General features: G+C 41.0%; 1 protein-coding gene across 2 annotated transcripts in view; it reads left to right on the top strand.

The window, feature by feature from the left end:
- Positions 1–12,770, top strand: part of USP46 (ubiquitin specific peptidase 46) — a 62,150-nt gene that overhangs the window by 30,813 nt on the left and 18,567 nt on the right. For both annotated transcript variants that reach the window (XM_047091028.1, XM_047091029.1), the window contains one exon: positions 12,423–12,499. In XM_047091028.1, the coding sequence (XP_046946984.1) occupies positions 12,423–12,499 (77 nt within the window). The remainder of the gene's footprint in view (positions 1–12,422; positions 12,500–12,770) is intronic.

Here is a 12,770-nt window from a genome sequence, read left to right as displayed (position 1 = left end):
TTCATTGTAGAAACAACTAGAAAGCATAGCTAAGCAAAAAGAGAAAAGAGACTAAAAGTTACCAGTGATCTCCCTACCCAGAGATGATAAATTTGTAACATTTTCTAAAAATTGTGATCACATTTGCCCAGAGAGAACCACTTGAACATTTTGAGATACATCCTGCCAAAACATTTTCTACACATACTTTTCTATCTAGAGATCTTTCCTCCCTCCCTTTCTCCTTCTGTCCCTTTATATTTTATATTCCAGTACAATCCAAATGAATACGGAAGTAGAATAGTAGAGTAAATCCCATATGAGTATTACTATGATTAACACGTCGGCCTGTCTTGATCATTTCTTGTTTCATGCCTCCCCTACTTCCCCCCCCCCCCCCCCGACCCTTGCCAAACTGGTCATTTTAAAGCAAATCTCAGATAACATATCACTTCCTTTGTAGTTCCTTTACTACTTTGTTACAGATCTCTAGAAGGTAAGAAAAAACATTTTTTTTTTAATTTATTTTTTTAACATTTTTTTTTATTTTTTTATTTTTGAGACAGAGAGAGACACAGCATGAATGGGGGAGGGGCAGAGAGAGAGGGAGACACAGAATCGGAAGCAGGCTCCAGGCTCTGAGCTGTCAGCACAGAACCCGACGCGGGGCTCGAACTCGTGGACCGCAAGATCGTGACCTGAGCCGAAGTCGGACGCTTAACCGACTGAGCCACCCAGGCGCCCCAAGAAAAAACATTTTAAACAAAAGTACAATATTGTTATCACACCTAAAAAGAATTCCTTTAAATCATTATTAACTTAGTGTTTAAGTTTCTCAGTTTATGTCTCTTTTTTTCTTTCCTTTTTTTTTTTTTAAGCAGTTGGTTAATTCACATCAGGATCCAAATGTCCACACACTGCATTTAGCCAGTATGTGTCTCAATCTATAAATTACCACCCACTGTTCCCCTTCCTTCCTTCTTTCCTTGCAATTTAGTTGTTGAAGAAATCAGGTTTGTCTTGTAGAATTTCCCACATTCTGGAAGCATCCTGGGGTGTTAACAGGTACAGGAAAATGGCAGTGTGTTTCTACCATCCTATTCTTTGTTCTTATTTAACCCTCCTATTTTATATTCCTTTTTCTTCCTTCTTTTATATCAATGAATTCTTCTCCCCCACCCAACCCCCCTTCTGCATCTATTGTATTGTTAGGTTTAAATTCTCTTAGAGGTTACTCTGGACTCCATGATATACATCTTTGCCTTAATTTTTTACCACTTTCCCAACATGGCTAGAACCTGTGGCATACTTCATCCCCTTTTCCTTATTTTGTGTTACTGTTTTCTGATGACCTCATGAATTCTAGCATTTTACGTGTTTTAATCCATTGCAGTTTTTTATTCTTCTTGGTAATGTATTTTTAGAATACCTTCATGTCTTTTAAACATCAAAATTAGAGCTATATTGTAAATATTATAATCTGGAGATGTATAGTCTGTTCTTTCCTTCTTCCCTCTTTTTAATAAGGGAGGATTCCTTGGTACCATTGCCACCTTACCTCTCGTATCTGTTCTGTCATCAGGTTCTGTCTGTTGTATCTCTTTTTTTCTTTTTTTTTTTTTAAAGTTTGAGAGAGAGAGAGAGAGTGGGTGAGCAGGGGAGGGGCAGAGAGAGGGGGGGAGAGAGAATCCCAAGCATGCTCCGTACTGTCAGCACAGAGCGTTGTATTTTTATTATTTAATTTTGATTTTATCTTATTTATGTAAGTAAATGTATTTATTTATTTATTTATTTATTTATTTATTTATTTATTATTTTTTAATGTTTATTTTTGAGAGACATCGGGGGGTGGGGTGCACAGAGGCAGGGGGACAGAGGACCTGAAGCAGAGCTCTGTGCTGACAGTGGAGAGCCCGGTGTGGTGCTCGAACTCACGAACCATGAGATCATGACCTGAGTCGAAGTCAGATGCTCATCTGACTGACCAGCTAGGAGCACCAAAATGTTTATTTATTTTTGAGAGAGAGAGAGAGAGACAGAGCATGAGCAGGGGATGGGTAGAGAGAGAGGGAGACACAGAATCTGAAGCAGGCTCCAGGCTCTGAGCTGTCAGCACAGATCCCGACTCAGGGCTCAAACCCACGAACTGTGAGATCATGACCTGAGCCAAAGTCAGACATACAACCAGCTGAGCCACCCAGGCACTGCTCTTTTTAATCCTCTACTTCTCTCAGCCCCCACTATCGCACCCTGGCTCAGGCCCCCTCAGCTCTTGGCAGGCGGTCTCAGTTAAATTGCAGTAACTTCCTATTGGGATTTTCTGCCTTTTCTCTTGCCTCCTGCATGTTACTGTCCTACTAACCTATAACAGTCTATGGGTGCTTTGAGTGTTTGGTAGAACTTGGAACTTACTTTTGCATCCCTAAAATGTATCATTCCATTTGGCTTGTTTTTTTTTTTTTTTTTTTTTTTTTATCTTGATATGAATGAAATCATACAATATGTATTCTTTTGTGTACTGTTTTTTGGTTTTGCTTTGTTGTATCCCTGGTAAGATTCTTTTGTGTTGTTGCAGGATTCTTTAGTTCATTCATTTTCATCACCATATAGTATTCATTCCATTGTATGAATATACCACACAAACACTTTACTAATTCATTTCACTCTTGGTGGATATTTGGTTGTTTCCAATTTGGGGCAACTCTGAGCAATGCTGCTGTGAACCTTACAGTACATATAATCTAGTGGACGTAAATCTTTCTCTCTCTCTCTCTCTCTCTCTCTCTCTCTCTCCCCCCCTCTCTCCCCCTCTCTCTCTCCCTCCACACACACACACACACACACACACACACACACGTATATGTATGTATATATCTATGTATTAATCATATGGTATGCTACTCAGAAAATGTTAAATCCCCAAAATGGTTGTACCATTTTACACATCCAGTATATGACCATTCTCCTTTCTCCACACTCTTGTCTATATCTATATCTACTATCCTTTGAGAGAGCCATCCTTAGATGGCTTCACTTTGGATAATACAGTGACTATGTAGCTGAATACTCTTTTATTACCCTCCCCCCCCCAACCCACCTCACATCTGCTATGCAAAGGCACAGATATTGAGGATATAATGAGAGCCTTGCCTTTCTGGAACTTTCAACATGGAAGACAGGCATTAATAACAAAATAAATAATTAGTTTTGCAATTAAGATTATAAAATGCTGTGAAGGAGAAGTACCAGATACTCTGCGAACTTATGCTGCATGAACCAGAACAGTGGGGCATCACATGTCTTCATTTAGCCAGGAAGCCTTCAGCAGACGGTGTGGCTGGTCTGGTCCTTTTGGTTATCTTTGAAATTTTTTTTTTTTTTTTCAACGTTTATTTATTTTGGGACAGAGAGAGACAGAGCATGAACGGGGGAGGGGCAGAGAGAGAGGGAGACACAGAATCGGAAACAGGCTCCAGGCTCTGAGCCATCAGCCCAGAGCCCGACGCGGGGCTCGAACTCCCGGACCGCGAGATCGTGACCTGGCTGAAGTCGGACGCTTAACCGACTGCGCCACCCAGGCGCCCCGGTTATCTTTGAAATTAACACGGTTACTAAATCTATCTTGTGGAAAACTAAGTGAGAGTTTTCAGGAAGGCTCAGATAATAGGCTTAGTCACATTTGTAGTTTCTTTTTTTTTTTTCTTTTTGTCTGTGAACAGTTATTTGAGCCCAACAAATGCAAACACTGCACTCTCAGACATTTGTGTGTCAGTAACTATCACTTAGCCTGTTATTTCCTAAAGGGTTACCATCGATGTGATGCCTATGCCCAAAGATACCCTTCAGAACTTTTGGGTGATGGGTGCCTGGGTGGCTCAGTCGGTTGGGCGTCTGACTTTGGCTCAGGTCATGATCTCACGGTTTGTGGCTTCAAGCCCTTTGACGGGCTCTGTGATGACAGCTCAGAGCCTGGAGCCTGCTTTGGATTCTGTGCCTCCCTCTCTTTCACTGTTCCTCCCCTGCTCGCACTGTGTCTCTCTCTCTCTCTCAAAGGTAAATAAAGATTAAAAAACAAACTAAAACTAAAAAAAAATTTGGGGTGAGACCAAATTTGTTTGGGATAATGGGATTCTAATTATACAACCATTATACTTGGTGGAAGTGAATGTGAATGTGTGAGTGTATCGTTTTGTTTTGTGTTGTTTTTGTGTGAGTGTATCTTTATGGAGGATGGCACACTCTGAAAAACCTGTGTTTTTTAAAAAGGGATTCGATTTGTGGCAGGAGTTTTCTGTGAAGTTCCTTAGGTGGTCACCTTCATTTCATAGGTCCTTTAACTGGATGGGATCCTAGGAGTCATCTAATCCTTCCCTACCAGTGCCCGAGTCCCTTCTGTGACATCCTAGCCATTGGTCACCAGCATCTGCTTGGACTCTGTCCAGAGATGGGGAACTCAATCTTCCCAGCAGTGCATTCCATTTTTAGAAAGCTTTAATTGTTAGAAAAGCCCTCTACTTTCTAAGAAAATACAAAGCCTGCAGGCTTTTTTTTTTTTTTTTGTCGTGGTCATCGTGTCGTAGTCGTCGTCGTTGTAAAATGTCGAGGACTTAGTGTAAAAGAAGACCTAACATTTAAGTTTTCCTTCACTGGCTGAGAAATAGGGGGCAGCCTTTGAGTAAGGTCCTCTGCCCAAGGCAAGCAGCCTTTAGATGGTGCTTGAGTCACATTTGTGAAATCTCACAGTGGGATTCAACTGCACTAGATCCTAAGCGGCAAATGAGCCCCTTGGGGGAGCAGGGAGGGAGCCTTGCCATTGTAGCCACCTCAGCCAATTGTGCAAAAAACTCTGTGCAGGCTTTCATGCTTTTAGAAAACAATGATTGTTTTTTTTTTCTTGGTCTTACCCTTTGTGAATGTTGCTTGTGATTGCAGTGCAAAATGTCAACTGTGAGATTTATGGAGACAAATAGTTTCCCTCTTCAATAGACTTGGAGAAACTGTTTTAAGGGGGGTAATTCAATGCAGACTTTCCCAGATAACCTTGATCTAGGCACTTCAGAATTGCAGCATGGGGATTTTCCAGCCTAGTCTCAGTGCTCCTTTGGTTGTCCTTTGCTTGGTTTATAAGATTTGCTGGGCCATTTGGAGCTTAATTTTGTTGGTGTTAATTTCCCCCCTTTCCATTTAAGCTGAGGTTTTGCTTTGCAAACTGGTGGTTTTTAGTGCTTCTCGGGGGCTTTAAGGCACATTTATATCTGTCGCTGGAGCCAAAAGGGTGTCTAAAGAACTGCTTTATTAAGTACCAATCGTACGGCTCCTTCTTGCTTATTTGCAGAGGTTAACACTGATTCAGTAGAGCTTCTGAGCTCTTCCGTAAGAGGAGGAGTTGGGGTGGATGGTGCGGCCAGGTGACATCACTCACTGGTGCTTCTGAGTCCCTCAGGTGGGCTTTTGTTACCACTTTTCCTAAGGCCACTGCTTTGGCACTGCTCTAAGGTAGCACATCTTCAGTTCCTGGCCGATGGGCATCGAATAGCCCCCTGGCCTTTTCCAACAGGCCAAGGAGAGGCATCTGGGGACTCGAAGCGCATTTGAATATGATGTTAATTATTAGAGCCCTTGGAAAGCTCCTAATTTATATGTATACCTTATATATTAATTTGTTTTATGAATTGATTTGTGATTTGTTACAACGAAGAGCAGGTAGGGTCACTTAATTTTCCTAGATACCTTTTCAACTAGTTTTTGGGGAACTCCATGCCCAGAACTAGGGGAGAAGAAAGGAGAAGAAGATGTAGCCTGTGCTTGCTGAGAGTATTGGAGCCTTAGTGACATATATGTTTCCTTGGAGACAAGCTGTATTTTCACTTAGACCAGAATGAGATCCTTGTGTGTGGGAAGAAAATGGTTTCATTATCTGGCAGCTTTCTGGGAAGATAGAAAGGGGAAAAAAAAAAAAATTGCTTGATCACCCATTGCTTTTGAGTATGTCAGTCTGAGTCAGAGGGAAGAAGAATCCTGATGGAAGTGGTTCAGAGCCATTTTTTCATATCCCCCACGGGGGTGATCTACCTGAGCAGTGCTTTCTCACACTGTAAATTCTGGAAACAGTTTACACTGGGAATTGGGAAAGTTACAGTAAGCTTCTTACTTTCGTTAATTAGGCTTGTACCTTTCTCCCCTCCCTAAAATAATTAAGTAGAGAAAAGATTGGCATCCAGCAGGAAACCATGTTTCTTTGTTTTTGCCCCCTTCAAATAAAAGCTTTCTTAGAACCTGATCCTCCCTCTCTAAATGATGTATGATTTCAGTTAGCCGTAAATCCGTTTATTTTCTCCCAGACAAGGACCATTTAGGTTTAAAAAGTTTTACTAATTTAAAAAAAAATGCAATACCTGTGGATTATTATTATTATTATTATTTATTTATTTTTTGCAAATCATACACAGGCATGTTTAAAATGAAAATCATTTATAATTCTGTTTTCCAGATGCCACTATTGGCATTTAGATATCTTTCCACTTGTTCAGTTATGTATTCATTCACTTAGTGAATATTTATTGGGTACCTACTAAATGCTGGAAATTATTTTAAGTACTAGGGATATAGCATTTAAAACAAGCAGAAAAGATAGTCCTTGCTCTTTTGTTTACTAAGATGCACATTTAAACCTATACATTTCCCTTTACTGCTTTAGCTAGATCCCACAAATTCTGATTTTTCTTTGTCATTAGTTGAGAATATTTTCTAATTTCTCTTGTGCTTTTTTCCCTTTGATCCATATATTACTTAGAAATGTGCTGTTTAACTTGCAATTATTTAGGATTTTCCTGGACACCTTCATTTTATTGATTCAAAATTCAATTCCCTGTGGTTAACGGGAAGATAGCCTGTATCATTTCAGTGTTTTAAAATTAATGTGACATGTTTTGTATCCTAACACATGGTCTATCCTGGTAAATGTACCTGAAAACGAGTCTCTCAACCTTGGAACTATTCATATTTAAAGTCAGATAACTCTTTGGGTGCTACCCTGTGTATCATGGGATGTTTAACAGTATCCCTGGCTTCTACCTGCCAGATGCCAGTAGCATTCCCCAAGATGTGACAGCAGAAATGTGTCCAGATGTTGCCAGATGTTCCCGGGAAGGAAAAGTTTCCCTTGCTGAGAACTACTGGGTTGAACAGAATATAGATATTGCAGTTATTGGATACATTATTCACCTAACAGAGTCCTTCACATTTTCTATGATTTTTCTTGATTTTCCCACCTAACCTTTCTATCAGCTGCTGAGAAAAGGGGTTTAAAATATCTATGATTATAGGGTTATTTTATTTCTTCCTCTAATTCTGTCAGCTTTTGCTTCATAAGTCTTTTACTTTTTAAAAAACTTTATTGAGGTATAACTTATGTGCCATAAAGTTCATCCATTGAGTAATTTTTAAAGTAATTTGGTGAGTTGCGGTGCCTGGGTGGCTCAGTCGGCTGAGCGTCCGACTTCAGCTCAGGTCATGATCTCGCGGTCTGTGAGTTCGAGCCCTGCGTCGGGCTCTGTGCTGACAGCTCAGAGCCTGGAGCCTGCTTCCGATTCTGTGTCTCCCTCTCTCTCTGCCCCTCCCCCACTCATGCTCTGTCTGTCTCTGTCAAAAATAAACAAACATTAAAAAAAATTTTTTTTAAGTAATTTGGTGAGTTGTACAGCAATCATCATAATCTGGTTTTAAAGCATTTCTGTCACACTAGTAAGATCCCTTGTGTACCCAGCAATTAATCTCTGTTGCAAGCCCCAGGCCACCACTGATGTTTAATGTAATTATTGGTGTGGTTGAGTTTGGGGCTCCCATTTTATTATTTGTTTTCCATTTATCTCCCCTCAGTTTTTTATTCTTCTGTTCCTCCTCTGCTTTAAAGAAAAAAAAAGTATTTTAATACATGTATATGTTGAGTATATGTACATATACTCATATGTTGAGTATATGTACATATGCTCATATGTTCATATATGCTTATATGAACAATTCCATTTTAATCTTCCTCTTAGTGTGCACTTGTGTGTGTATTGTGGTTTGGTTGTTTCTCTAGAGATTACAATATATAATCTTTACTTTTCACAGTCTACTTGCGATTAATAATGTCACTGTGCACATAAAACATAGCTTGTTACTGTACAGGCATACTCCTTCCGCCTACCCCCACCATACCTTGTCCTTATGCTGTAGTTGTTATATGTTTTACATTTATGCACATTATAAACCCCATAGGGCAATGTCAAAATTACTATATTTTTTTTAATGTTTATTTTTGAGAGAGAGAGGGAGCGGGCGAGGGACAGAGAGAAGGAGACAGAAAATCTGAAGCGGGCTCTACGCTGAGAGCAGAGAGCCCGACGTGGGGCTTGAACTCATGAACTGCGAGGTCACGACCTGAGCTGAGGTCGGATGCTTAACTGAATGAGCCCCCCAGGCGCCCCCAAAATTATTATTGATGCTCTTCACTCTGTCTTGAGGCTCTGGATTTCCATCTGGTATCATCTCCCTTCGGCCTGAAGAACTTCCTTTAGCCTTTGTTGCAGTGCAGGTCTGTAAATAATGAATTCTCTTTATTTTACCTTCATTCTTGAAGGATCTGTTTTTGGACTCTAAGAGTTCTGCGTTGACAGTTTTTTCTTTTAGCACGTTAAAGATGTTGTTCCACTGTCTCTGGCCTCTGTAATATCTGATGAGAGAGCAGCTTCCAATTGAATCATTCTTTTGTAATGTGTCATCTTTCTCTAGATGTTTTTAAGATTTGCTTTTTACCTTTGGCTTGTAATGGTTTGACTGTGATGTGCCTTGGCTGGCCTTCTCTGTATTTATCCTACATGGTCTTTGTTGAGCATCTTGAATCTATAAATGTATATCTTTTACCCAATCAGGAAATATTTAGCCATTATTTTTTAAGTAGCTTTTCTGCCCTATTCTCTCTCCTTCCTTCTGGGACTCCAGTTATATGTATGATATTTTCTAACAGTTCTCTGAGTATCTGTTAATTTTTTATTCCAATCTTCTTTTTCTTTATTCTTCTCATTGGGTAATTTTCATTGATTTGTCTTCAAATCCACTTTTTCTTCTGTCATCTCCAGTTCGTTGGTAGGTCCATCTGGCATATTAATTTTTCAGTTCTGGAATTTCCATTTGATTCCTTTTTTTTCTTATTTCTCTGCTGAGATGTCTTGGTTTTTTTCGTTCATTGTGAGTATATTTGACTTTACTGAGGATAGTTAGAAGAGCTTCTTAAAAATTCTTATCTGCTAAAAAAAAATTCTTGTCTGCTAATTTTAACATCTGCGTCATCTAAGGATCGGTGTTAGTTGTCTTAAGAATGTCTCCCATTTTCCTGGTTCTTCACACACATTGTAAGTTTGAGTGATATCTAGGACACTAAGGATGTAAAATTTAAGAGTCCTTGGGTTCTATTATTTTTTCTTCAGTGATTATCGTGTTTCTTGAACTTCAGCAAGCAGTTTTTCCTGGTTGGACTCCAACTACCGATCCAACTACAGCCACTTGAATCTTGGGTCAGCCCTTTTGTCTGTAGCCGAGTTGCTGAGAGTGTATCCTGTGCATAATGTGCTCAGGAGTCAGGCAGAGATGAGGACAGACAGAGTCGGGGATACCTTCCCAGACTCATTCCCTTCTTGCCAGTAGACATGGCTTCCCAGATTCAGTTTTCTGGTTCCAAAACCAAACAGACTGCATTTGTTTCCCAGATAAAGGCTGTGAAACCATAAGGTTATTGTATACAACTGTCTTCCTTCAGGTACGGACTTCCCTGTGTTTATTCTCTTAACACTTTCAGGTAGCTTCTTTTATTTATAGTTCTCTGAGCTTTATATAGTTTTCTGGAGGAGTGTTGAAATCATAAGATTTTAGTCATTACTAGAGCCAGTCTTGAACTTTCATTTTAGTGAGGGAGAGTCAGACAATTAAAAAAAATACAAATAAAACACTTATACTTTGATGAAACAGTTGTATCAGTTATCTATTGCTTTGTTACAAACCACCCCAAAACTGAGACTTAAATCAACTCTTGTTCATTGTAATTCATTCAACTGTGGGTTGGCTGAGGGTCACCGGATCTAGGCTGGACCTGGCTGAACTCAGGTGTTTCTGTTTCAGCTGACTCACTTGTATGTCTACAGGCTAGCTACATGTTTTGTTCTAGCCTGGTCTTGTCTGGGGCACCTTAGTGAGAACAGCTCTCTTCCATGGGTCAGTCTCTCATCTTCTTCCTGGGGATGGTGGGCTACCCTGGGCTTATCTTTCTTATGGCGCTGACAGAAACGAAGTGAGCGATTTCATAAGTCCTTGTTCAAGCTTCTGCTCATAACGTGTCCTCTAATATCGCACTGGCCAAAGCATTCAGATGGCTGAACTCAGAATCAAGGATAGGGAAGCTTGTCTCTTGATGGGAGGATCTGTAAAGTCATATGGCGAAGAAGCCAGTATAGGCAGTGGTGAAGATCTGGGGCTTTTTTTTTTTTTTTTTTTTTTAATTTTTTTTTCAACCTTTATTTATTTTTGGGACAGAGAGAGACAGAGCATGAACGGGGGAGGGGCAGAGAGAGAGGGAGACACAGAATCGGAAACAGGCTCCAGGCTCTGAGCCATCAGCCCAGAGCCCGACGCGGGGCTCGAACTCACGGACCGTGAGATCGTGACCTGGCTGAAATCGGACGCTTAACCGACTGCGCCACCCAGGCGCCCCGATCTGGGGCTTTTTATGCATCCTACCATAGCAGTAACAAGTGCCATTAAAAAAAAAAAAAAAAAAAAAAAAAAGGGCAGAATGACGTAGTGTGTGTATATGTAGAAGGGCATGTATATGTGTGTAGATGTATATGTGCCTTTTTTATACAAAATTGGAATTAGCCTATAGATGGTAGTATAGCCTACTTATTCATTTAATGTGGTACGCACCATGCAGTAAACATTTCCCAGCTCTTAGACCATGTTAGGCCATTTATAATTTTTATACCCCTCTCTGACTTAGTGACTGTTTCCTTTTTTTGTTTTTTTTTGTAAGTTTATTTATTTATTTTGAGAGAGAAGGAGCACAAGCACGGGAGGGGCAGAGATAGAGAGGGAGACAGCCTCCCAAACAGGTTCCGTGCTGTCAGCGTAGAGCCTGACGTGGGGCTTGAACTCCTGAACCGTGAGATCATGACCTGAGCCGAAATCAAGAGTTGGACACTTAACCAACTAAGCCACTCAGGTGCCCCGACTTTTACTTCTGAAAGCACTTTATGTGTGTTGTTTTATCCTTACGACAGCCCTATGAAATTGATGTTCTTACTGTCCCCACTTTACAGATGAGGAAACTGAGCTACACCGAGGCTAAGTGGCCTTAAGTCGTCCACTGCATGGTGGCAGAGACAGGATATGGAACTGGAAAGTTCATATCCTGCCTCAATACCCTTCCTTGTGTATACTAATGGAAATATAAAAGATTGTGCCCACCCTCTGAATATTTCTGTAGAGAACGGCCTAGCAGTAGAGTGTTGGGTCATAGGATAAATGTCACACTTAAAGGAGTGTTTTCTCATTTGGTTGCCAATTGGCAGAACACTTCAAGGTTGTTGCTGAGCTAGTTTGCTCCTCCCACTGCCAGAGAGTAAAACACCAGGCTGCCAGTGAACTTCTGGCAAGTGCAAGCACTTACTCAGTGAGCTTGGATAGGTACGAGAGCCAGGATTGGTGTGGTGTGAACTGTAGGGGCTGACAAACAGCTGGGCCAGGGAGCCAGCCCCCGAGAGCAGGCCGCATCATGGGGCCCGTGTGAGCCAGGGCCCCCGGCCAGCTCCGGGCCCAGCTGTTACCACAGACAGCATAGGGCTCTGCAAATGATGGCCACTTCCCAAGCTGAGAGACAGGTGCACGTGCCGTTAGTGTGACTGTCCAGCCCGGCTCACACTAGGCTCCCTGGCCCCAGACACAGTTTGGATGACGAGGCGCAGGAGCGAGTGATTTCAAGGGATTGGCAGTTAAGTGCAGACAGCCTCACGAAGAGGTGACCGTCTGAGCCGGGGGCTTTCAAAGTCTCTTGTCCTTTCTCCATTTCCGTTTTTATCATTGTGCCAGTCTTGGCCATGCGGGTGTTTGTTTGATAACTTCCTACTTTGAAATGATGGGGAAAATGAATAGAGAGGAAGAGACATCTGGTTGAGTGTTCACCGCTAAAAGTTCTAGATCAAGGCTGGAATGGGACTGTGGGTAAATTGAGAATTTGCGATTTTCTCCAGGTCGTCTTCAGCGTAGCTGGTTGCCAGCGAGTGTACAAAACCGTATGTGGCTGTTTCTGCAGTCGTGGGGTTTGGTTGCCTAGGAGCATTCAAAATTTTATCTATGTCTATTATGTATTTTGTACCTAATACTTTTTTTTTTTTTTTCTTATTTTGCTTCAGGTTAGTAGCAAAGATGAAGATTTTCTTGACCTCTCTGTCGATGTGGAGCAGAATACATCTATTACCCACTGTCTGAGGTAACCTCATGAATTCTGACTGTGATCTGAGATTTGGATCAGACCGGTAAATAAGTGGGGGGGAGGGGGGGAGCGGGGAATCCTGTATTTCCTCAGGAGGTAATCTTCCTTTCTGTTAAACCCATATAATCCTATTATTTTCTGTTTCTTCTTTCCCAAGAGAGATTAAAAATAAATATATGTGGTCTAGAGAAGGATCCTGCTGAGAAGAAAGAGGATCAAGTGGAAGTCATTAGTCATTAAGTTTAAAAATAAGTTTTAGTCTTTAACA

Source organism: Lynx rufus, unplaced genomic scaffold (assembly GCF_022079265.1).
Source record: "Lynx rufus isolate CCGP_SWC_20201006 ecotype Redwood Valley unplaced genomic scaffold, mLynRuf1.p SCAF_3, whole genome shotgun sequence".
In the NCBI taxonomy this organism is placed as follows: Eukaryota; Metazoa; Chordata; class Mammalia; order Carnivora; family Felidae; genus Lynx; species Lynx rufus.
Note: the sequence above shows the minus strand (reverse complement) of the source record. Positions and strands in the feature narration are given on the sequence as shown.